Genomic DNA, 27616 nt, shown 5'->3' with positions numbered 1-27616 from the left:
GGTTAGAGAATGCGGTGCATCAGAGCATTTCTCCGTTTTAAACACAGACCATGAGACCCACATAGTGACGTTTGGGGCCACGGATTGGCTCACAGCTGACACGCGCGCCAGCATTCCAGAAAGACGCAAGTTGCTCAAGGCGGCGGAGTCTGCTCATCATCTCTGGAGAATTCATATCAGGGGTGATGGGCTCGATCACCCCTGCAGGCTTTTATCTTGAGCTCGTGCACAGGAGAAAACGCCTTTATTCATCGCATTGGAAAATTGATATCACTCACAGTTTTCTCTAATGTGTTATAGTGTATTAAGATATGTATCGGGTTGGAACACCTACTTTGGGTAATATTACTTTCGAACAATGCATCCATATTTTGAATAAGTGCCTGGCTGTAGTTTACTGTGACAAGCGCACAGTTCTAATGACTTGAAATGTTTAGGTTGAGTAGGCAAACAGGGAAACTGGGACGCTCTTTATATACATCCATTAACCGCGGGCACGTTTCTTTTCTTCTCTGTGCTCTTTCTATCTTTCGTGAATTGGATTGACAGTTTTGAACTAAATCACCATAAACCTGCGTACGTCTCACAGAGTTATTTGTAGGCGTTATCTCACAGATCTTTCTGAATCGGACTGACCTGCTGTTTTCATACTGGCCACTTCCAAGTCATGCCATTACACGAATGAAACCATTAATTAAATGACAATTCCCGGTTAGAGAGGACCATCTTTCCCCGCTAAATCAATCCAGCGTGGGTAATGTGGTGTCTGAAAGTGGGCGTGCGAAATAAATTGCAGGATCAATATAAGTGGGTGTATGGAAACATAACAGCTAATTGGGCAGATTGGTTGCCACTCAAGACAGTTTTGTGTGGCTGCTTGCGGTTTCTTGTAGTGTTTTAGTTAAACCGGTTAGGATAATTAATGTGGGCGGTTAGGAGAATTAACATAGCAGATTATGAGAATTAACGTGGCAGCAGTGACGACCCGTCATTCAGTGCAGGTGGGGGAAGAAAAAAAAATATATATATAAATATATATACACATATATATATATATATATACATATATATACACATATATATATATATATATATATATATATATATATATATATACATGTTTTGCATGTTATTTTGACATTAATATGTGTCACATATCAGTTTGCAAACCATGTACTTTTTAAAATCATTGAGTTAAAAATGCAGCAAACAAAGAGTAAGGCAGCTCCGAAATGTTGGCGTTTCAGCCTAACCCGGTGTTTTCTGTGGTGGTGGGGCAGCCTCATTCAAAACAACTGGAAACTGGGTAAATCTCAAACTCCAGTGAGTCCAAGACAAATGGGAACTTGGAAAAAAGCGAGCTCTGACTGAGGAAAACACGTTTTGAACAGTCATCCAACTCAGAATTCCAACTCGGCAACTCTGACCTCGCCTCCCGAGTGGCTTAGTGGTCTAAGGCACTGCATTGCAGTGCTAGCTGTGCCGCTAGAGATTCTGGGTCCGAGTCCAGGCTTTGTCACAGCAGGCCGAGACCAGGAGACCCATGGGGCAGAGCACAATTGGCCCAGCATTGTCCAGGTTAGGGGAGGGTTTGGTGACTCCTGTGGCGGGCCGCGCGTAGTGCACGCTGACATGGTCGACAGGTGCATGGTGTTTCCTCTCACACATTGGAGCGGCTGGCTTCCAGGTTAAGTGGGCATTGTCATGAAGCAGTGCGGCTTGGTTGGGTTGTGTTTCGGAAGAAGCATGACTCTTGACCTTCGCCTCTCCCGAGTCCGTACGGGAGTGCAGCAATGAGACAAGGCTGTAACTACCAATTGGATACCACGATATTGGGGAGAAAAAGGTGTAAAAAATAAAAATAAAACTCTGACCTCTTTCTAGAGCTCCGACCTGAAGATCCATGACATTATGATTCAACTTTGCTTTTTTATTGAGTTCCCAGTTGTCTTGAAAGCACCATAAATCCAGAGAATGCCAGACTTGGATGACAAAGTTTGCATCACCTTCCTGTTCAAACGAACACAGCACAAAGGGAATCCAAATGTCTTGCATAAATCCAAATGTCTTGCATAAATGATGTAATATGCCAAGGATATATGCATACTGTAGCTTGAAAGTAATACCAAGTGTATGTTGTGTAGTAAGCTGTTATTAGCCCATGTGCCTCACCCTAATAATTTGGTCCATTTCCCTATAAATAACTTAGAGTCCTGTTCTGACTTGGTAGTGCACATGTAGTCTATAGCCTGTTTTAGATAAATGTAATCATCAAATATTGTAAGAGCTTTCATTGTCCACTTATATGCCCCCTTTATTTATCTTAAAGTTCTGGTTTGGTGTACAGGGAGAATACTGTAAGAACGGCCCATGTTCTGTTGCTGTACATTTCAAAAGTACTGAACAAATAGTTATATTGACTAGAGGAGACCCTGAGTAAGGAATTGCATTTGTTTTAGAGATTGGTTGACTGACAACAAATTGTCACTACATTTGGGAAAAACTTAATCGATTTTGTTTGGAAAAAAAACATAGATTGCTTAGGGCTGACAAGATAAAGGTAAACTGTGCAGGCAAGGAGATTGAATCTAAAACAAGTGTGTATCTTATCTCTTATCTTGGTGTGTCCCTAGATCAATCCCTTTCTGGAGACCTGATTGCTGCTAAAAATTATTTCTAAAATGGAAAACAAATATACATTTTTATAATTGTAGCACTAGATAATTTAACATCAAAGTTAAGAAACTGCTTGTCTCAACCTTGACTCAGCGTCATTTTGATAAATCCTGCTCTGCCTGGTATAGTGGGCTATCAAAAAAGCTGAAAAAGAGAATGCAGGTCATGCAAAATAATGTTTTCAGGTACTGTATATGCTGAATGTCCCCCCCTAGGACGCACATTGGGGTACAGGACTTCCGGGAGATGGGCTTGTTGCCTTTGGAGTCCAGAGTGGACCAACTTAAAAAACGTTTAAGTACCCAACTATTTTTTATTGATTTTTTGCCTAAGATGACATACCCAAATCTAACTGCCTGTAACTCAGGACCTGATACAAGGATTTGTATATTCCTGATACCATTTGAAAGGAAACACTTTGAAGTTTGTGGAAATGTGAAATAAATGTAGGAGAATACAACATATTAAATCTGTTAAAAGTTAATATTAAGAAAAAACATGTGTTTTTTTTGTACCATCATCTTTGAAATGCAAGAGAAAGGCCATAATGTATTATTCTAGCCCAGGTGCAATTTAGATTTTGCCCACTAGCAGTGTATGTGAAAAGTTTTGGACTGATCCAATGAACCATTGTATATCTGTTCAAAACATTGTATCAATACTGCCCAGATGTGCCTAATTGGTTTATTAATACATTTTATAATTGTGCACTCTCCTCAAACAATAGCATGGTATTCATTCACTGTAATAGCTACTGTAAATTGGACAGTGCAGTTAGATTAACTAGAATTTAAGCTTTTCAGACTCACTCCAGGTATGCAGTTACCCATGACTAAATTAATCCATATTGAACGCTGTCAGATGGAGCAGTTTTCCCCCGAAGCCTAACCTATGGAGCTTCAAGTCGCCTAATAACGGGGACAGAAGCAGCCTACTTTACACATACAGTACATGTATATTGTGCTGACACATAATGCAGGACCTGTCAGAAGCAGGAAATTAACTGAAACACTACAGATGACTTGAGGCTCTATTCAATCTGCAAAATTTAAGCGTACAGATTTGCGCAATAGAAATATGAAGGTATTTTCCGAATGAGACGATATATGGCAACAGATACATGGGCTACAGAGGGACGCTGTTTCGCTCGCCCGGATGCTTTCTCCAGTGACAGTTTCAGCATAGAGGAAGCGAGAGGGCTCACTCTCGCCAAAATCTGTACAGAATAAGCCCAATGCGTTTCTATGGGCATAATATGCAGACCTAAACTTGTCACCTGCCTTTCAGCCTTTTGGACAAAGACTCCCATTGTTACGGCAGAGACATTAGCATCTCGTCATTATATACAAAACCCTGGTTTCAGCCTCTAACGAATTGGTAAAGGAAAGTGGGCGGGTGCACAGTGATTGGATGTTGCCAGCATTATATAATTACTCCTGTCTAAATAAAATCATTCAAAATAATACACCAGGGAGCATAACTTAGACACAGAGGATCATTAGGTTTTTATTTTATTTTAATTATTACAAGTGTGTAGTCCTTTTTGGTAAACCCACAATTTGGGTAGTGTGCATGGCAGTAGGTCTAGCTGTGCTGTTAGTGAATAGCATCTAAAATATGTGTGAAGATAATGTTTTTAGTATCATTTAAAATGTTGAGACAAGAAGAAGGGGAGGAGTGTCTTTCTCCAGAATGCATGCACTCAGCTCTCCAGAATGCATGCACTCAGCTCTCCAGAATGCATGCACTCAGCTCTCCAGAATGCATGCACTCAGCTCTCCAGAATGCATGCACTCAGCTCTCCAGAATGCATGCACTCAGCTCTCCAGAATGCATGCACTCAGCTCTCCAGAATGCATGCACTCAGCTCTCCAGAATGCATGCACTCAGCTCTCCAGAATGCATGCACTCAGCTCTCCAGAATGCATGCACTCAGCTCTCCAGAATGCATGCACTCAGCTCTCCAGAATGCATGCACTCAGCTCTCCAGAATGCATGCACTCAGCTCTCCAGAATGCATGCACTCAGCTCTCCAGAAAGTGTTCAGCTGTCTCCTGCCAATTCTTGCCATTCATTGTTTCTTTGTGTGAATTGTTTGCCCTTTCTATGTTTTTTAAAAAAATAAATAAATGACCTGTCACCAGAAAACCTAGTACCTTTAATCCCCCATCATTTGGTTATATTCATTTCTGTTAATGGTGTATTTAGGCCTACTGTTCTCATTCTCGGACTGGAAACGTTGTTTGCTGAGTTCACAACCTGCAACACTTGTGAGAAACCATTACGTGTTTTGTCATTTTTGTCATTGTATTTTGTTTGGAGTTCTCCATGTGTCTGGTTTCTCTTTCCAGATTGAGGGAGCATGTACGCCTGAGCATACACAGAAGTAGGCCTACTTGATAGCCTGCATGCAAAAGTAGGAAAGTGCCCATTTGGCAATGTCTGATTTCTGATTGTCATAACTCACCACATCCACCGCTAATAAACTGAGTTTCTCAGAAATGTTTTCTTCACCTCACACAGTAAATCAACAAAGCCTGTTTTTATATTAATCAACTGCAGCAAATGATTAGTTCCTCAGTATTTGAAAAATCTTTCCAACACTCCCAGCCTCGATAATCACCAAGCCTCGGTGTGCAAGAGCGAAATACATAATATGACCTAAAGTATGTGGACACTTGCTCGTCAAACGTCTTATTCCAAAATTATGGGCATTAATCTGGAGTTGGTCCCCACTTTGCTGTTATAATAGCGTCCACTCTTCCGGGAAGGCTTTACACTAGATGTTGGAACATTGCTGTGGGGACTTGCTTCCATTCAGCCACAAGAGCATTAGTGAGGACGGGGCACTCATGTTGGGCAATGAGGCCTGGCTCGCAGTCAGCGTTCCAGTTCTTTCCAAAGGTGTTCGATGGAGTTGGTCAGGGCTCTGTGCAGGCCAGACAAGTTGTTCCACACCGATCTCAAAGAAACCATTTCTGTACGGATCTCGCTTTGTGCACAGGGGCATTGTCATGCTGAAACCGGAGCGGTCCTTCCCCAAACTGTTGCCACACAGTTGGAAGCACAGAATTGTCTAGAATGTCATTATACGCTGTAACATTAAGATTTTCCTTCATTAGAACTAAGGGGCCTGATCCGAACCATGAAAAAAAGACCATTATTTGTCCTCCACCAAACTTTACAGTTGGTTCGATGCATTGGGGCATCTGTGAGCTTGTGTGGCCTACCACTTCGCGGCTGAGCTGTTTTTGCTCCTAGATGTTTCCACTTCACACTAACAGAACTTGCAGTTGACTGTATACAGTACCAGTCAAAAGTTTGGACACCTATTCATTCAAGGGTTTGTCTTTATTTTTACATTGTAGAATAATAGTGAAGACATCAAACTATGAAAGAACACGTATGGAATCATGTAGTAAACCAAAAAAAAAGTGTTAAACAAATACAAATATTTGAGATTCTTCAAAGTAGCCACCCTTTGCCTTTATAACAGCTTTGCACACTTTTGGCATTTTCTCAACCAGCTTCATGGGGTTGTCACCTGGAATGCATTTCAATTAACAGGTGTGCCTTGTTAAAAGTACATTTGTGGAATTTCTTTCCTTCTTAATGAGTTTGACGCCATCCGTTGTGTTGTGATAAGGTAGGGGGGTATACAGAAGATAGCCCTATTTGGTAAAAGACCAAGTCCATATTATGGCAAGAACAGCTCAAATAAGCAAAGAAACGACAGTCCATCATTACTTTAAAGACATGAAGGTCAGTCAATCAGGAAAATATCAAGAACTTTGAATGTTTCTTCAAGTGCAGTGGCAAAAACCAACAAGCGCTATGATGAAACTGGCTCTCATGAGGACCGCCACAGGAAAGGAAGTCCCAGAGTTACCTTTGCTGCAGAGGATACGTTCATTAGAGTTAACAGCCTCAGAAATTGCAGCCCGAATAAATGCTTCAGAGTTCAAGTAACAAACATATCTCAATATCAACTGTTCAAAGGAGACTGCGTCAATCAGGCCTTCATGGTCAAATTGCTGCAAAGAAACCACTACCAAAGGTCAGCAATAATTAGAAGAGACTTGCTTGGACCAAGAAACATGAGCAATTGACATTAGACAGTTGGAAATCTGTCCTTTGGTCTGACGAGTCCACATTTGAGATTTTTGGTTCCAACCTATGTGTCTTTGTGAGATGCAGAGTAGGTGAACGGATGATCTCCGTATGTGTGGTTCCCACCGTGAAGCATGGAGGTGGTGTGATGGTGTCGGGGTGCTTTGCTGGTGACACTGTCAGTGATTTATTTGGAATTCAAGGCACACTTAACCAGCATGACTACCACAGTATTCTGCAGCGATACGCCATCCTATCTGGTTTGCTCTTAGTGGGAATATCATTTGTTTTCAACAGGACAATGACCCAACACACCTCCAGACTGTGTAAAGGCTATTTAACACTTTTTTGGTTACTACATGATTCCATGTGTGTTCTTTCATAGAAAACCCCTTGAATGAGTAGGTGTGTCTAAATGTTTGACTGGTATTGTATACTGTAGTGTATCATGATCTGATTATTCCATATTTCCAGGGGAAATGCCATAGGAAAGAAAACAGCCATCTGTCCCGAATAGGCTAGTTGATACAATGTTGCAAGTTGACAATTTGATACAAATGTTGCACCTAGCTCAAATCAAGACAGATAGAAAGGGAGGCAGACAGGCAGAGTAGAGAGAGTGTGAAATGTTTTCTACTGTTTTAATGTCGGCTTTAGGCCTATATATTTGACTTAATTGATGAAGTTATAGGCGTGCTGCCCATTGGCCTATAGGCTATCTCAGAGTTGCGCTTATTTCTTTAGCCAACAATGGATCACAGTTTACATTATCACTGTGTCCATATAGCAGAGGCTGGTGCTCTCCTTTATTTTAACATTTAGATTATCATTTTACTTCAGATTGATGATTAACCACATGACAATTATTGAGCAACGAAATGTTATTGAAATTAAAAAGTGTTCCACAATAATGCACATATAAAATAATAACTGGCACGCAGATCAGTAGAATTTTGTAGGATAAATTGTAAGCTTCCCCAAATTTGAAACTCATGAGCTGCCTATGGTGTTCACTATAACAACCATTTAAAAAATTACATTGATTGCACAAGTGCGTGCACACATGGGAGGTACAGTGGAAAAAACTGTGCCCATCAACTGATTCCTACTGGCGCCGGCCCTGACTGAAATGACAAGTGTTTGAATGAAATTGACCCATTCATGACACAGTAGACAACAATTTCTCAACTTTTTAAAATTGAAATGTGAGTTTATACAGGGAATCTGAGGTCTGGATTCAAATCCGTATCGCAGAACATCCGACGTAGGCAGCGTGAATGTAGTCTCTGTGGACGCGGAAACATTTCCTTTAAATTTCAACATGGATCTTCCGCGATACTTATGCAATACGAATTGAATCCAACCCCGAATGTCATGTTGGTGAATATAAAAAGGTGAATTAACAAAAACTATCCCAAAATGGTGTGGCATGTATTTTTTGCAACACTAGCCAAGTTTTCCACTAAATCCAAACCTTGACATACAGAGGCACCTCTCTTAAATAGTTTCATTTACAGAATGAGAGTCATTTGTTATAAATATCAAGGCGCATGTTATACACAAGCAATTATAAATGCATTGATGATACAATTAAAATAACAAAATTAGCCCAAACTAAATCAAGCAGAAAAGCAAAGACACAAATTATATTGGCAAACCAAGACATTATTGGCACATAATGATAAATGAACAAATAAAAGCACATTCAAAATAAAGTGAAACGTTAAATGAATAGGCACTAGTTTGATCATTTCTGGCACACCAATACCATCCCTATGAATCTCGGCACTCCTCTTTGATTCATTTTAAAGCACAAGAGGCAAATGGCCACTAACTTATACAACTTCCATTATTATCTTACTTAAGATGTCATGATAATGTATTCTCTCCAACTTGACATAACATACACTGACACAACATTGTTGCAGGTTTTAAATGAACTACATCAAGCCTTTTCTGCATGCTCAGATCTCAGGGTTACAAGTGCGGAATTCTATATGTTTTAGTGGGAGCATGTCTGACTATACAGTAGATATTGCAACTGCACATTAAACCAATGTGGGAGAGCAGATGGAGTTAACCAACCAATCCAGAAGTAGATTTGGAGTGAGACTGTGATGGCTACCAGTGATTGGCCCAGTTTGACATGACTACTGTCTACCCAGCTCTGGAAAATATGTGATAGTCAGTCCAGGTTAAGCGATAGTTATGGTTAAGATCAGAGATGGGGCTTTGGCCTGTTTCTACCAGTCACCTGTGTGTTCAACATAAAAACACAAATGTCCTGTTATTAAACCATCTAAAAAGACTTTGGAGAATAAGCTTTGCAGTTGAGGTTCAAAATGTTCATTTTTTACAAATTATTCAAATCAATAGAAAACGAATGCTGAAAATGTATATTTGGAAAAGGAACTCTTTAAATAATTATTTGAATAAATAATGTCCCAAACAAACATTAATACATTCTAGTTGTTTCACAAGTGGACAAAAACTATGATTTGACAACACAACCATACAGAGGTGAGTTCACTTCGTAAAACATTCACAACATTTCTTTAACATTAAGGGAACTCTTCACCTGCACAGCATCATCATAGAGATCTCTAACCAAGGCATCTGAACAGACTGCAAAAAGAGAAATGTGTAGAAACATTTCAACCTGAGGGAGGTGAAAAGATAAAAGAGACGAGGGAAGGAGTAAGGGAGATGGAGAAAAGCATTGTGTGATTGATGGCTGAACAGACACCCCGAGGCATGTGACAGTGGCCTCTGGAGGCACCGTGATGCTGGAGCTCGGTTTCTTTGGCATCTCTGGGCTTCCGCACGCCAGCCCTGCCTGCCTGGCCCCTTCCGCACGCCAGCCCTGCCTGCCTGGCCCCTTCCGCACGCCAGCCCTGCCTGCCTGGCCCCTTCCGCACGCCAGCCCTGCCTGCCTGGCCCCTTCCGCACGCCAGCCCTGCCTGCCTGGCCCCTTCCGCACGCCAGCCCTGCCTGCCTGGCCCCTTCCGCACGCCAGCCCTGCCTGGCCCCTTCCGCACGCCAGCCCTGCCTGGCCCCTTCCGCACGCCAGCCCTGCCTGGCCCCTTCCGCACGCCTGGCCCCTTTCGCACGCCAGCCCTGCCTGGCCCCTTGGTTAGTGCTATACAGGACCCTTGGGACATCCCTACCCTAAACCTATGTTTATGTTATGCATGATTGAGGCGATACACAAATTTGACAATCACAACCTCCCACATAGCCTTAATATTAACTCCTGCAGAATTAAGCATTTCCTGAAGTAAAATTACACACCAAATGTAGGCAACATTTTGACTCAGAAACAGGAGTGAAGAAATCATTTTGTTCTTTTTCACAGCTCTTTTTCACAGCGTTCGATTTCCTTACAAATGTCCTTAGAAAATGTTGCACAGAAAATCGTTCCTGTTTATATTTTTTGTTATTGCATTTTCTCCCCGGCCCCTAAAAGTCTTACATCCGCAAAATAAACAGATGACAGAAAACTACCGATGTCAACTAGATTGAAGCGTTCATTCTAGTGATTAATGGATTTACTTGGTCTTCTAGGGCTACATATCATGAAAGAAGAGAAGCTGCATGTATCTAATTATAGGCAAGTTAAATAACAAATAGCCTACTAAAATGTTAGAAATGATATGCAGTAACATATCTAAATTTGGCACAAAAAGAATCCTGCACTCCCTGTCAAAAAATAGTTTAGCTGGTTTCGAATGTGGTATACAGCGCATTTTCTATATTAGCGGGTAAGGGTCGGGCGTGGACCTCAGATTTTCACATTGTCGGGCGGGTCCGGATGGGTTATTAGCAGTTGCGGGCCACTAGTAGGAACGTCCTAAGGAACCGGAATAGCACGGCCCCTGGCCCCTTCAGAACCTCTCCACACAGATAAACACACCATGTTGCTTCAGCTGTTCTGATCATGTTGCTCATGATAGTATGAAGAATGTGACTTGTGTCTTTGATATAGTTTCTTGATTCATGGTAAAAGTAATCTTGGTTGATAAAGTGCCGCATTGTAATGTTTGTATGCCTCTTTGTGCTGATGAGAGAGCAACAGTGCCCCCTGCTGGCCATGCCAGCCTCAGTAGCAGCCCTCTCTCCAGTTCTCTCCGCCACTGTAGGTCCGAGGGGCAGGTAAAGACCTGGGCAAGAGAAGAGCCAGAGAAACAGATTAGTTCTGCCAGTACGCAAGAGTAAAAGAAAGTCTGATACACCTGTAACCAACTAAACTTGCTTTGAAGTTCTGTGTAATGTGTGTACCTACCTGCGTACTGGCTGGGCCAGTTTGCTGCGAGGCACAGGGATGCCACCTCCTCCACCTCCTGCACTGGGCCGGGGCAGGCCGCTGCGTGCTGGGCCCAGGGAGCGTGTGGGGGTGGAGGCTCCAGAGCCAGGGGTAGACGTGGCCTTTACAGGCTGCCTCAGGGCCAGGGGAGACGGGGTGGCTGGGGTTCGCAGCTTACTGGGAGAAGGGACTGGAGGGGCAGGAGAGAGGAGGAGACAGGTCAGTACAGTACACTGTAGTATGAAGAGATGGCTTATAGATGACACAGTATTATTCCCACAACAGAGGTCTGTGGTCTCAGTGGCCTTCCAAGCAATGAACACCACAATGATCTGAGGCACATATGATACAAATACACTGTGTATGAGGAAAATGGAGATCACCTAATATGCATTCAGAATCAATCTTCGAATTATCTAATGTGATGGAATTTTGCATTAAAATCACAATAACCATATAAAAATCAAGAAAAATAAAACGACGAATGAAAACGAGGCCTTGTATAAAGTCTATACAAACTGTACAAACTCCCACGATGCTTGTTCATGTGTAGGATGAGGCACACATGCCCTCTAGTGACAGGAAGGGCACAGATAATACCACAACATTAACACATCACATCATGAGAGCAAAATCACAATATTTAAAAAGTAGGGAGCATGATCAGTGAATACTCACTGAAATCCCCTTCTTCTCCAAAGCAACAGGAAAGATGGACTAAAAGATGAAGACAGGAGAGAGTGGACTTCATTCAGGACAGCAGAAAAAAGTTTAGGATTGTGGATGGAAAAAGAACCTTAGGACTAAAAAGTCTCTTCGAGCCCTATACTAAAAAGCAGACCACCTAGTTACCAATACTGGTCTACATGTAAACTAATCCATGGACAACTTCAAGTACACTGGACAAAATATAAAACGCAACATGCAACGATTTCAAAGATTTTACTGAGTTACAGTTCATATAAGGAAATCAGTCAATTTAAATAAATGAATTAGGCCTTAATCTATGGATTTCACATGACTGGGAAAACATATATACATATGTTGGTCACAGATACCTTTAAAAAATGTAGGGGCATGGATCAGAAAACCAGTCAGTATCTAGTGTGACCATTTGCCTCATGCAGAGTGTCACATCTCCTTGGTATAGAGTTGATTGTGGCCTGTGGAATGTTGTCCCACGCCTCTTGAATGGCTGCGCGAAGTCGCTGGATATCGGTGGGAACTGGAATATGCTGTTGTACACGCCAATCCAGAGCATCCCAAACATGCTCAAAGGGTGAGATGTCTGGTGAGTATGCAGGCCATGGAAGAACTGGGACATGTTCAGCTTCCAGGAATTATGTACAGATCCATGATAATGGTGTGCATTATCATGCTTAAACATGAGGTGATGGCGGCGGAAGAATGACACGACAATGAGCCTCAGGATCTCGTCACGGTATCTCTGTGCATTCAAATTTCCATAGATAAAATGCAATTGTGTTCATTGTCCGTAGCTTGTGCCAGCCCATACTATAACCCCACCACCACCGGGGCACTCTGTTCACAACGTTGACATCAGCAAACCACTCGCCCACACGATGCCATACATGCGGTCTGCCATCTGCCCGGAACATTTGAAACCAGGATTCATTCGTGAAGAGCACACTTCTCCAGCGTGCCAGTGGGCATTTGCCCACTGAAGTTGGTTACGACGCCAAACTATAGTCAGGTCAAGACCCTGGTGAGGACAACGAGCACACAGATGAGTTTCTGACAGCTTGCGCAGAAATTATTTGGTTGTGCAAACCCAGTTTCATCAGCTGTTTGGGTGGCTGGTCTCAGACAATCCCGCAGGCGAAGAAGCTGGATGTGGAGGTCCAGGGCTGGCGTGGTTACATGGGGTCTGTGGTTGTGAGGCCAGTTGGACAGACTACAAAATTCTCTAAAACGACGTTAGAGGCAGCTTATGGATATTAAATTATATGGCAACAGCTTTGGTGGATATTCCTGCAGTCAGAATGACAATTGTACGCTCCCTCAAAACTTGAGACATCTGTGGCATTGTGTTGTGTGACAAAACTGCACGTTTTAGAGTGGCCTTTTTAGTGCCCCCAGCACAAGGTGCACCTGTGTAATTATCATGCTGTTTAATCAGCTTCTTGATATGCCAGACCTGTCAGGTGGATTGATTATCTTGGCAAAGGTGAAATGCTCACTAACAGGGATGTAAACAAACATGTGACCAAAATTGGAGAGAAATAAGCTTTTTGTGCAAATGGAACATTTCTGGGATCTTTTATATCAGCTCATGAAACATGGGACCAACACTTTACATGGTGTGTTTATATTTTTGTTCAGTGTAAATGTGAAGCTTACGCTTGATCTAGTCATCCAACCATCGCCAAAAAGAGGAATGACTGCGATGTGGCTAACCACATCAGCTGTGCCACCAGAAACTGAGATTATTTTAAACATAATCTGAAACAGCCTCGAGGTTTGAGAGCCCCAAGGCATTCCAGAGCCACAGGGTTTCTCAGCAGGTTCTCACCATCACCACTAGGGGGAGACATGAGTTGTCTGTTCTGCTCAGACCAGACCCAACAGGCCCATCCTACAAGAACACCATGGAGACACTCAAAAAAACGTTCAGGACCTGACGTAGTGACCATCCCACAAAACAATTACTTGCCTTGCAAATCTGGAGACAACTGTACCAAATTTCCTGGCACTTTGTATTGGGTCGAGTGCATGCAGGAACGTCACACAGCCAACCAGCCACGGTAAATAGCTTTGCTTTTGGTAAAGAACGTGGTCATGTGTGTATTACTCAGGATGTGTGTGTATAAAGGGGACTCTTTACTCATCACGAAGATGATCCCAGGCACTGGCAGGCTGTTACCTCGGAGGGAAGAAGGGCTTTGGAGGTGCTGTTTGGGTTTCGGGGACAGCAAGGATCGAGAGGGAGTTCCTGTTTGGGAGGAGCGAGGGGGGGTAGAGTACCGGGAGTGGAGTGGAGTGGAGGAGTGCTGGGCTACTGGGGAAAAAGGGAGATGACAGTTGGGGAGAAACAGAGTCAATCCTTTCTGTTTTGTTACTGTTAGTGGACCAGGGAGAAGAGGACATGAGATAGGGTTGAACCAGGCAGCCAGGAGGGGTTGTGGTAGCCGGTTGTTCCCAGCCAAATGTAAAAGAGCAGCCTGAAATGCTATGGTGTGCTGCAGTGCAGCCAGACATTCGCAGTCCACAGAGACAGAAAGAGAGAGAGAGAGAGAGAGAGAGACTGCCAGGGGTAAAGTACTTCCAGAGCTGAGCTGGGCCAACACTAGTCCAAACCACTACCAGTGACTCAGTAGAAAGAAGAAGCTGGATGCTCTACTGTCAGATAGAGAGGCAGGGATAGTGGTGTCATACTGCCCACCAGACAGAAAAAGCCCAGCGAAGTACAGGAGACGACTCAGTGTCAAGAGCAAAACCATACAACAGTGACACAGTACAGGATAGTACAGAACATTACGGACATTCACAAAGTGGTCCTATTCAAGCTCAGGCATGCCCGCTTCACTTACACATAGTTCATAATCAGTGTATATAAAAAAACTGTTGAACAGATGAACTGATACAGATTACACATGTCATTTGTCCAGCAGCCGTTTCTCCTTCAGGTGTCTGAGTGGGGATTAGTTATATGGATTAAAATACAACACTACCATCACTGATTCACTGTGGTTTTTTTTGTCTCATTCTAGGATTATAGTAAATGGCCACTCCAGTTCCAATTCAGTTGGTGCATATTTCTAAAGAGCATTCAGTGTTTTATTCAGTTCTCTCTACATTCTAAATATAAATCCTCACAATAACCTACTTTTTATTTATTTTTTATCTCTCGATTCTAATTGATTTAAGTAAAAGAGTGCGCGGAAGGAGAAATTATTAAAACGATCAAACAGAGAGATCCCCAAAGACCATCAAAGCCAAGACACTAAAAAGCAAGAGGTTTAATAAGGCGGAGCACGAAACACTACTCCTGTCATTACACTGCTGCTGTTGAATATGCTTCAGAAACAATTATCAGTGTACAAGACCGAATATGAAAATGAAAGCATTTCTCGGACTGCGATTACAGAGTGAACATGCGATAGGGATATTGTGTGTGTGTGCGTGTGCGTGTGCACAGTACTCACTGGCAGACTGAATGACTGCCTGGTGTCTCGGTGAGCTTCCGTTTGGCACTTGCAGGTTGGACTCACAGCTCCTGCTGTTCGTGACGGGCTCTGGGCCCTGCTGGGCCACGTTGGAGCGGGTCAGGTTAGGAAGACTACGCCCCAGCTTCTCTACAAACACCACAGCAGAGGAAAACAACCTAAAACAGGACTGAACAGATACCATACACAGCGGTCCTCATTTGAATCAGAAAGGATAGACCATATGAATCCATATAGTTTGTCTTTCACATAACAATGAACTAGCCCCAACACAAAACCATTTCCCCTCTCTAGTCTAGTCACTCAATCCCCCCTTACCTTCGTTCTTCACCACGTTCGTCTGCAGGTCTTGGGGGGGCATGGCCCTGCAGGGAGTGACGTGGCGCCTGCAGCCGGCTGATGATTGGCTGCGGGGAGCCCCGGCTGTGGTTGTACTCCAGGGAGCGTGCTGGGGAGCGGGAGCGGGGGGAGTTCCTGGGGGAGGCGCGGGGGGGAGTGTCTGGGGGAGTGGGAGAAGCGGTTCGAGGGGAGGTGGAAGGCGGGGTGTACAGCCTCCTCATCGTCCTCTAGACTCTGGGCGTCCAGCTCCTGGTCACTGAAGGTGCTGCGTCTCAGAGAGTGGCAGGACGAACCAGAGCTACGCCTGGAAGCTGTGGCAGCATAGTCCTGCCGAAGACCTGGAAACACACACAGAGGGACACGTTCAGAACATATAGCGCTAGTACAGCCTGTACAAAGAAAGTCAGTAGAAACACTCTGACAGGTCTGTCACATCTGACAGGTGAGTAAAGGGTTTGTAGTAATATTGTGGAATATGAGAGACGAGAGAAAACCGCACGCTGCTCTTGCTATCACTGTTCTTTATTAAGCTTCACTCATTGGCCGCCAGGCCTTCCGTCAGAGCTTTAGTGAGCGGTCTTTAATTTTGCACAATTATGTAGACATTGCTCCACCCCCATCCGTTCCGTGCATCGAATGGGGTTGGAGTCAAGGACAAATAAACGCGTGTTACCAAATAGAACAATGTGTGTACATACAACTTTATTAAACACTTCTGAAAACCCACAATGAGGACATCGACCTATCAAGTAGGTTTTCATAAATCATTGGGTACAGTGCAGGTAGGCTGAAGCGATTAATGACAAGGCATTAGTTCAGCTTCACATTTACAACATAACATGCATGGGCATTTCCTCATTAAGACCTTTTGGGATTACTATCTGGAGGGTAAAAATCCTAAAACATTCTCTTTTACTCAGAGTATTGTTTATAGCTTTCTCTATGCCACAAAATCTAAAAATGGTAGAACTATCGTGTTTTTGGTCGTTAAAATAATCCCTGTCGTTTCTCCTAATTGAACTGGTAATAGTGGACAAACGGACAGAGAGTTGATTGAGAGAAGATGGTACGTACTCTCCTCCTGCATGCGAGCCAGGATCTGTACATCAGTGACGTCGTTGAGTTTGTACGTGGTGGAGGATCCCACAGAATCCTCGTCCATCTCAGAGGTGCTCAGCTCACTGTCTATTGAAGACTGAGGGCTGACCGGTGGGGCGTTCCTCTCTCTCTCTACTGAGCCACCACGCTGCTGCTGAGCTGCTGGGACACACACACACACACACATTTATATTATTCATACTTAATGAACATAAAGGGATAGAGGAGAGAGTTAAAGACCGGCATATAAAGCCTGTGTACAGTACCCTGGTGGAGAGGGGGCATCAGCTGCTGTCTGACGATGGGCACCCTGCTGGGGGTGGAGGAAGGGGAGTTGAAGCCGCTGCTGTAGGGGCTGTTCACTGTGTTTGTGCTGTATGGGCTTCCGTAGTTCACCTGGGGACTATAGGGACTTCCATACAGGCTCCTCCGCTTGTTTGCTGTGGAGAATGAAGAGAATTGCTATGAACATGCTGTGCTGATATGGTCCCTTTACCCAGACAGTGGGTGAAGAAATTCAGCTTGGCCCCTAAGACCCTCACAAACTTCTACAGATGCACCATTGAGAGCTCTCCAGAGGGTGGTGCGGTCAGCCGGACGCTGCCTGCCCTCTAGGACATTTACAGCACCCGGTGTCACAAGAAGGCCAAGAAGATCATCAAGGACCTCAGCCAACCGAGCCACGCCCAGTTCACCCTGCTACCATATGGAAGGAGGAGACAGTACAGGTGCATCAAAGCTTGGACCGAAAGAAGCTGTTTGTCAGTCCAGTACCCTGCCCTGAACCTTAGAAACTGCTTCCTTATGTACATGGTCATTGAACACTGGTCACTTTAATAATGTTTACATACCGTTTTACCCACTTTATATGTCTATACTGTATTCTAGTCATGGCTCATCCTATTTAACTACTACTGTACACACCTTTTCTTGGACTCTGACATAGTTCTGATATTTCTTAATTTCTTTTAACTTTTTGGATTATGTGTGTATTGTTTTGTATTGCTAGGTATTACTGCACTGTTGGTAGCTAGTAACATGAGCATTTCGCTGCACCTGCGATAACATCTTCAAATCTGTGTACGCTTCCCAAAAAAACTGTGATTTGATAGCCTATAACTACATCACATAAAGGACTGTTGTACAGCCAGCAATCTAAATCGTAATGATCAATGAATCACTGAGATAATATCTTACATGGGAAATCATTGCAGGCATTACAGGTTGCCCTCTTCGAGGGAGTAGTTTAATCACAGTGAGTGCGGTTACATGCACACAATGCGATTAGTGTGAATAGTCAGATTAATATAATAGTTTGATTAAAACATTTACATACTTTGCCAAAATAACGATTTCCCTAATAATCCTGTTTACGTGGACACATCGGAAATCAGGCTACCTGACGGCACTCTGACAACAATGCAGAAAATCGCCACTCAAAATGAACGTTCTACCACAGTGAACATCTTAGATTTGATTCGGAGTTCAGACATGTACAGTTTTGTATGTGAAAACTTCTTCTAAAACGTATATATTCAGTTGATCCGAACTCACTCCACTCGCCCTAAAGAGGGAGGCTCGCGCTTCATCATGCTATCAGATGGGCAGATCAAATACACTGCTGGAACAGCCATGTAAGGTGTTAATGTCCTATAAATTCAAAAGATTGCGCAGAAAACCAGGCCTTTTAATCGCCGTATGCCTATTAAGATAAGTATGGTGTTTACATGACTATTGCATAATCTGCCTACTGACATAATCAGATGAATATCGAATTGTTATTGGTAATGCAAGCGTACTCAATGTGAGCCAGCTGACATACACATGCTGCATTATACCAACCACTGACACAAACACTAATGTGCACACAGTCACACACCGTCTCTCGGAGTCTCCTCTCTAGTGTGTTGGAACTGGTGCACACTCTAGAGTCACTTAAATGGTATGGCAGTCGTAGGCGTCTTTATCATGGACTGAAGAAAGAGTTAACAATACGGCCCATTCACTCAGTAGTACAGTCAGAGCGGCACAATGCAGCACTGTGATACCCAGCTATCCACAGAGACTCCATACAGCCTGCCAGTCAGTCAGTTAGTTAGTCCCAGGTAGGCAGACTAACCATGTAGCCTGCCTCAGGTCAGCCATTAGACCAGACCTGGCTGCTCTGACAGGGATACGACTCACTGGCCAATGGCCATCAGTGTTGACTGCTATACTGCAGTCCCACTAGGGACAGCTCTGCCCGCAGTGCTGCATACACTCCAATCTCCAGGGCCACTTGTTTGCTCATCTCCCTCCCTCCCTCCCTCCCTCCCTCCCTCCCTCCCTCCCTCCCTCCCCCTCCCTCCCTCCCTCCCTCCCTCCCTCCCTCCCTCCCTCCCTCCATGTGTTTACACAGCTGGATGATGACTGGAAAGAAGCCTTTTATTATCAACTCACTCTCCTTTCTTCCCTCCTTTCCTCATCTTCTGATGCTCTGCACTCGGCCCTACCACATTATTTAGGAAATAACATGTCCACTCAACTCACTCACTTCCTTCAGAGATCAGCCATTGAGGAATACTAGGATCACAACAACATGACACTACCACAGTACCATCTGCATGCTTAAGTCTTAACCAGGGACACAAGCACTCGACCACAGACGTACACACCTCTCAATCACTTTGTCCTCTGTGGATTCCCAGATAGGTCAGACACTGAGATTAGCACGGGCTTATCTAAGACCAGGACCTCACCAGAGACAGAGGCGTCTGTAGGACAGATTCTGTCCAGACTCCCAGTGCTGAGAGAGCGCTCTTTATAGGTCAGATATGTACAACAGTTGTGTTGTGGTATGATCGACATTATACCTATAGGCCTACATACAGGATATAGGTTCTCGCACACAGAGACAGCTGAGAGGGATCAAACACAGTGAGTTAAAGGAGGGAGGTTACCTGCCTCGGAGTGGCACCTCCATGTGTCCGCCGTGACGCCGAACACAAGCCCTCGCAACACATCGTGGGGGTCAACCTCTGACCTCTGGAGAGAGGAGAGGAGTGTGTGACCCCTAAAGTGGACATCTATCAGGTGCTCCCAATAGGGAGATTACTGCAGTTGTGGACTTACAAACCACAAGGAAAGGACAGCGTTTCAGAGGGTGCATTCAGTGCTGTTCCCCCATGTATCCTTTGGTGCCAGGCTAGGGGTGAATGATTTAAGGGCTAGGAGGTGGTCAGATGAAGCAGCTTAGCTCTACAGTAAATCAGGAGGAGGTGATTGGAGACAGCCTATAGTCAGTGTGTTGCTAGCTGGGTCTCAGCAGGGATTTGCAGCACAGGGACCAACTAAAATAGCGTCGTCCTAAAATACTGTGTCCTAAAACAAACCATGCTAAAAATATTTTTAAAACACCTAGAAATCAAAAAAATAGATAGGTAAATACATGCAATATAAATTGTCATACTTACTCAACATTTAACACTTTCTCCCACCATGCTAAAACCATTCCATAACACTATGAAGTTTATTTAACCCTTATTTTACCAGGTAAGTTGACTGAGAACACATTCTCATTTACAGCAATGACCTGGGGAATAGTTACAGGGGAGAGTAATGGGGATGAATGAGCCAATTGGAAGCTGGGGATGATTAGGTGGACAACCTAGGACACGTCTACTCTTACGATAAGCGCCATGGGATCTTTAGTGACCACAGAGTCAGGTCACCTGTTTAACGCCCGATCCGATAGACGGGACCCTACATAGGGCAATGTCCCCAATCACTGCCCTGGGGTATTGGGATATTTCTTGGGGTCCAGAAGAAGGAGTGCCTCCAACTGGCTCTCCAACACCACTTCCAGTAGCATCTGGTCTCCCATCCAGGGACCAGATACGATAATCAGGAGCAAAACCACTATTTCCATTCATTTGTAGCCAAGATACTAGCTGTAATAAAATCTATTTCCCAGCTGATGGTTTGGCTGCAGGACCTTCAGTTTCCCCTGGAATTAGCCTAGACAGCATGGCGTCAGTGACAGACAGGACAAGCAAACCCAGAGATTGCCAGGTCCTATTAAACAGCTCAGATGGACAGAGAAAAGTCAAACAATACCCGTCATTGAACGCTCCTTAAAGTGAAAAAGTGTTCTTGAGATGGACTGGGCTAGCTAGCTAGGAGCATTTCACATGAGGAGAGGGCAACAGAAGCCTTTATTGTGTGGCTCAGGGAGAGAAAGAAAATGAGGGGAGAGATGAACAAGTGAAAGAGCATGACTTAGAGAAGACGGAAATATCCAGTCCATTATAGCTTAAGTATGGAAACAGTAGCTACATGTTAGGGTGAGTATGGCTAGATAGCTGGCCTATCAGCTTGGGAATAGGTACTTTCTGCTGTAGAGAAGAACTGTGTGGGTGGAATCTGTGGACGTTTGTCCAAGCACTGTTCAGAAGGCTCCAATCTGAACCTAGCCCAGCATTACAGGACTGGTACTGTCAGGAGAGTCCCCGGCCCGGGCCATTCTTTACTTCCTGCTACGCTTTCAGGGTTATAAAGTCATGACAATGCCCATAATACATTTCTGAATTTCTAAACGTTTGATAACACATCACTAATGAAACTAGATAGTGTCTAATACATTTATTTAACTCGACTATGCTGAATAAATAAAAAACTATTTGTCCCTGCTTCCAGTTTGTTATGTAACTGGGGCATGGCATTCAAGGGATCTCATTGCTTACATTTCGCAGGGAGTCTAAAGACACAAGCTTGGTTACCATGGACAAGCTAAAACAAAAGTACACACACACACACATTTCAGTATGCAAGCAATCGCCCTGGGCCTTCCTTCCAACATTTTGGGAGTTTCTCATGGACATTGAAGGCTAAGCCCTCTGAAAGGGTCTTCCATAAGCATTGAACATAATCCTATGATGTGGTACAAATGTACTGTCAAGCTGTGTATTACGTTAGTCATGAGCCAGACGCGACGCCCTGCTTTGTGAAATTCCTTCACCCGTGGAAACAGTCCTCACACGACGCCATGACAACAGATTTTCACACTCCCGAGAGGGTGTGTCACTGAGGAGCCCACATACACTACAGCCACACAAGACTCTTAGTAGATGCATAGGACACGCCTAGGCCCGCTTTGCTCGTCCTGCGGTCGAAAAGCAGTCATTTAGGCCTGTTTGAAGCTGTCTGACAACTGCCTACCTCTCCTCCCCTCAGGTATAGGCAGTTAGAAGCCAGTCAGCAGGTGGGTCCTTTAACCTTTTGTTACCTGCATATTGTACAAGAGCTTTATAGCCTGCATTGCTGTTTTCTGCTTGTTTACACATACCTAAATAATTTATTGACCTGTTGCTGATAATAAGCAGTGCAAAAAGCAACCAGCTGATTGATATCTAGAACATCCCTTTGCCCTTGGAGTGAGGTGGACTCGAGGGGGGGGCAGTGATTTGAAGCATTAGATGTCCAAATGAATGGGTAACATTATCCTCTCCTTACGAGGATATCAACACCACCCATCACCCAAGTAACACCCATCACCCAAGTAACACCCACCGGAGCCTCAGAGCCTGTTGTGGTCTATGAACAGTCGGAGTTGAACTTCAGTGTGATACATAACTCCAAAGGGCACTCGCAGGAAGGGGATGAACCCCATGGTCCTGCGGGTGCTGTCTGTCTGCCCAGGAGGTCTTTGACTGGGTGTTGCGTAACACCCCCAGTGCCACGTGATCATTCACCGTTACGGAGCACCCGCCGGTTTAGGGATAGCGACCTTCAACAAACTGTTGCTGGATACGATATGTGCGTCACATGAGCATACCTCTGTAAAAATGGAACTGGTCTCACTTTAGCCTTGCTGTCCTGATTGTCTATATTTAGCTGTCATAATACGCAGAGGGATATAGATAGAATCCACAGGCACGCTTGCCATGATAATGTAATACATACACTCATACAGCATAGTTCCTACTACAAAACAAAAGCATATTTGTCCTAGATGTGTGCACGCTTGTTTGGAGCAACGCTGGGAGAAGCGAGAGAAGAAACAGGAGAGGAGGAGAATAGAGAGGAGCCAGGTGACAGTACCTGACATGGTGAGGTCCAGTCTGTGGATGAGGGAGCGCTTGGCTGACTCCATGTCAGGACTGGGGTTGTCCAGAGCCTGGCGACACCACACGATGGGACTCAAGGCTTTCTGCCAAGGGCTGTTCAGCTTCGCCTCATACAGCCTGGACGAACACAACACACATTAACACACATCAATGGACATGGCACACAAAAAAATACACATGTTTAAAAGTAGTGCTTGAAACTTTGTTCCTGTGTTTTGTTTAGAGGAAAAAAAGTTTGCTTGCCGTTGGTCTTCGCTGTAGCTGGAAATGCATTAGCTAACATTTGCTCATTCATGGCCCTTTTGCAAGGTGAACAAATCATGTAAAATCACATTTTATTTGTCACGTTCACCGAATACAACAGGTGTAGACCTTAGAGTGAAATGCTTACTTATACAAGCCCTTAACCAACAATGCAGTTAAGAAAATTTTGACTTAAGAAAAAACATTTACGAAATAAACTAAAGTAAAAATGTGTGTTGTGCAGGGGTACATGTTTGTCGAGGTAATATGTACATGTAGGTAGGGGTAAAGTGACTATGCATAGATAATAAACAGAGAGCAGCAGGAGTGTAAAAAAAAGGCGTGTGGGCCAATACAAATAGTCTGGGTAGCCATTGGATTTTTTACATTTTTATACCTTTTATTTAACTAGTCAGTTAAGAACACATTCTTATTTTCAATTACGTCCTAGGAACTGTGGGTTAATTGCCTTGTTCAGGGGCAGAACGACAGATTTTCACCTTGTTAGCTCAGGGGTTCCAATCTTGCAACCGCACAGTTAACTAGTCCAACGCTCAAACCATTGCACTCCACGAGTAGCCTGCCTGTTACGCGAATGCAGTAGAAGCCAAGGTACATTGCTAACTAGCATTAAACTTATCTTATAAAAAACAATCAATCATAATCACTAGTTATAACTACTAATCCAGGTTAGCAGGAAATATTAACCCGGTGAAATTGTGTAATTTCTCTTGCGTTCATTGCACGCAGAGTCAGGGTATATGCAACAGTTTGGGCTGCCTGGCTCATTGCGAACTAATTTGCCAGAATTTTACGTAATTATGACATAACATTGAAGGTTGTGCAATGTAGCAAGAATATTTAGACTTAGGGATGCCACCCGTTAGATAAAATACCGAACGGTTCTGTATTTCACTGAAATAATAAACGTTTTGTTTTCGAAATTATAGTTTCCGGATTCGATCATATAAATGACCAAAGGCTCGTATTTCTGTGTGTTACTATGTTATAATTAAGTCTGATTTGATAGAGCAGTCTGAATGAGCAGCAACAGGCCCGTAATCATTCATTCAAACAGCACTTTCGTGCGTTTTGCCAGCAGCTCTTCGCAAGCACAGCGCTGTTTATGACTTCAAGCCTATCAGCCTAATGGCTGGTGTAACCAATGTGAAATGGCTAGCTAGTTAGCTGGGTGATAATGATGACAACAATCAATAAGGTAAGAGACCTGATGATAATCAGTGGACATAGATGTAATGAGGGGTGATGAAGGTTTGGTGAGTGTTATAACCTGTTTAGGCCTACATCTCATCACAGCTGCTACGGCTGATACTTAAGCCTGCTTTATACTGAGAGAGAGAAAGAGAGAAAGTATCTGTACCAGGAAGAGGAATCTGAGTCAGATGTCTCAGCGACAGAGAATCTCCCACATGAGAGTCCTCAACTAAACAACAATAACACTATAAGGCCTACTAGTAAACAGAAACATGTAGGCCTAGATTCAATACATTATGGGCATTCTAAAAGTATGCCACATGGAGAATCTGACTGTAATCCATAACATTTAAAGAATCAAATTCAACCAGCACTTGTAGACCTATCACTCTAGCATTAGGCATAAAGCTGTGTCACATCCATATTTCTATGGTTTTACATATAGCTTAGCCTAATTATCCTGTAAACATGCGTCTGGCTGGATCCTCCTAACTGTAGAATGAAAAGCTTAAGCAGGATGGTGCTGTGCTGTCGTCAAATAGCTGCAGGACCAGACGGCCCTGCAAATTCAGTCTGATGCTAATTCAGGGATTATGGGAATCTATGACCAGGACTGGCAAGCCATCAATCAGTAGTACTATGGGTAATCCTGTGTGTATCACCAGCCAGAGGGCAGAGAGACCCCCAGTGGAGTGTGTGGGGATTGGGTTAGAGGGGCAACAAGGAACTGGTACTAATAGGCCACAGTAAATTTCCCAGTCATGCTTCCTCTATCCTCTCTTCCAAATATTGAAGAGTAGTCGAAGATGTTTCTGTATCTAATACATTCACATAGTGTGTGAGTTTGCCTGCCCTGAGTCAGGCTAGGGAAATGATAATTTCTTTATTTATTATTTCATCTGATTAAAAGACCAGGGGCTGCCAAAGCCCATACAGTATTACTAACCTGACAGTCTGGCCATAATTAGTTACTGTACCTCCTTTCTATAGCTGGCCGCCTCCAACCTGGGCCTTGACCTAAAGCACAAGCCATTACCATTAAATTACCCTCAAGAGGCCCATAATATGCCAATAAAAACCCTATCCTACTAACCGCACCACGGCAGACAAGGGCCTATCTTTCAGAGAATGAGAGGGAGAGAGATATGACCACTCACCCAGCTTCCTCATTATAGGCTAATGATTCCTACTGCTCTACTAAACAAAACTACAACATCTCATTTATAAACAGGGCTTATTTCACATCAGCTCGACAGTGAGGTCTCGTCACTCTCTACAACTGTTTCAGGGATTTCCTCAGGTTGGGATCAGCAGTGTGATTTGTTCTGCCTCACAAATCCAATTAAACAGCTCCAGTTTCAAGGATTAGGCTATACTTCTAAAAGTTCATCTGTGTAAGCGACCTAACCCTATAAACCACAAATGCTCAGTCAGCGCACAGGAAACAATACATGATCCTGAGATTCAGTGTGGCGTGGCTAAAAACTGTGGCTGGCCCTGGCTATTACAACAATTCAAGTACTATAACATTGTCATAATCATATAGGCCTAGTAGGCAATGATTTCCCCTCAACCTCGTTTCATATACTAGACTAGTGCATGGTGTGTATTAGTATTGATAGTCCTCCTAACAAAGAAGGTAACCATGGTTGTGGCTGTTTCCCAATAGCCTTTGGTTTGGTAAACAACTTTAAATTGCACTGTGCACACTTCTCCCTTCCCACCTGACAGCCTTCTGCTGTCAACAAAATAGTGCAAATGGCCACCATACGAACAGTGCTTCCCTTATCCTGAAAACACAATACTGTAGACCTACTGTTAATTAACTAACAACTAGCTTTTACGGTACACCATTTGACAGAGTAAACAAGACCACAAAAATGCTAACATGACTAAGGCCTAATAGTAAAGGGGTATGATTAGTCCAAGCACAGCAGCAACCACAGAACAATGAATGCCAAGTTCTACTGATACAATATTGATCAGGATGTAATGTGACAAGTGCAGGTGGTTTGACAGTCCCCACACGTGATCCAATTTCCATTCGGATTTAATTCCATCCACCACACCTCACCCACTCAGTAATCAAGAATGAACGGCAGACAATCGGTCTGCGGTGTGTGATGACCTCTGTCTGTGGCAAGCTATTGTATTGAGAACATGGCCGTGCTGTGCATTCCTATAGCGCAATTTCATCGAGGATTATTTCCCTCCCCCCAAGGGTTTGTCATCGTAGATAATGTCTGGAACAGCTGCGCTCGGCTGTGGAGCTGTCACATATGGGCGCATGATAGAAACACTGGTTGACTCGCTAAATGCATTAGGGCGTACTGTTGTGTTCTCGTTGTTCGAAAAACCCTCAGGCTACTTGAATTACAGATGGTGTGTCACTCACCAGCTGTCTTCCTCTTCGTTCAGACAATCCATGTCTTCAAGATCGAGGATGTCTACTTCATCCAAGATTGAAGTTTCCCCTTCATCCATAAAACCCAGTGTTTCCCCTGCGTCAGTAAAATACGAATTGATGCCAGTGAAAGAGGTGGCAGCCGATGCCCCCTCGCCCTCATATGCTCTCCTGAAACTGATGCCATCATATGACAGTCTGGGGCTCAAACAACGGGAGTTTTCCAAAAGCCCTCCATAGGCACCCGTTCCGCCGAACCCCACCCCAGGGAAGCCGACCAGCCCCGCCGCCGAGGCGGCTGACAGGGGTGAGTCATATCCAGCACTAAGGGGTCTATGGTTTCCTGACACTGCTCCAGACGAAGACAATAGAGTAGACCGACTCCGGAGCTGCTCGTTTTGCTGTTCGAGTTTCTTTACCAAGTCCTGCAGCTTGCGCACCTCCAAGTCCGCGTTGATGTTTGAGTTAATATCCTCCATAGCTAGCTAACGTTAGCTAGCTAACGTTAGCGCTACCAACCACACAAAAATCCGCGGCTGTATCAGTGTGGTTTTTCGTTTATCCTTTCTCAGCTGGAGGTCAAGATATGTGAGTCACTCTAAGCAATATCACGTTTATACTGAAGAGACTTTGGTGTTCAAATAAGTTATTGGGCTTATCGTCATCTTCTCCAAATATTCGTACACACGGGTAGGGTCGAAAACATTTCCACTATCCCTGTCGCCAACTGTGAAAGACATACAGGCAAGGCTAGAAACGTCACCACGTGAAACATAGGTAACGAGCACGTAACCAAGCGCGCGTTTACAGTATCGATTATACCCCACAGTACTTACTGTCTGCAATGCATAGAATATTATCATGTGAGCTCATATACAGTACAATGAAAAGTATGGTGGTTTGTCAATAAAAACAATCACACGAGCTAACTGTTGCT

At 43.9% G+C, this 27616-nt stretch overlaps 1 protein-coding gene across 1 annotated transcript; it reads right to left on the bottom strand.

The window, feature by feature from the left end:
- Nucleotides 1–7649: 7649 nt before the first annotated feature.
- On the bottom strand, nucleotides 7650–27432 carry LOC124037842 (SLAIN motif-containing protein 2-like). The gene is given in 11 exon segments (XM_046352969.1): nucleotides 7650–10946; nucleotides 11069–11279; nucleotides 13974–14105; nucleotides 15256–15405; nucleotides 15595–15634; nucleotides 15636–15768; nucleotides 15770–15953; nucleotides 16690–16875; nucleotides 16980–17153; nucleotides 22792–22934; nucleotides 26671–27432. Coding segments are annotated over 11 exon segments (1902 nt in total). The 5' UTR covers nucleotides 27159–27432; the 3' UTR covers nucleotides 7650–10885.
- Nucleotides 27433–27616: the final 184 nt, after the last annotated feature.

This window comes from Oncorhynchus gorbuscha, linkage group LG06 (genome assembly GCF_021184085.1).
Source record: "Oncorhynchus gorbuscha isolate QuinsamMale2020 ecotype Even-year linkage group LG06, OgorEven_v1.0, whole genome shotgun sequence".
Lineage (NCBI taxonomy): Eukaryota > Metazoa > Chordata > Actinopteri > Salmoniformes > Salmonidae > Oncorhynchus > Oncorhynchus gorbuscha.
This window is presented reverse-complemented; position numbering and strand designations above follow the sequence as displayed.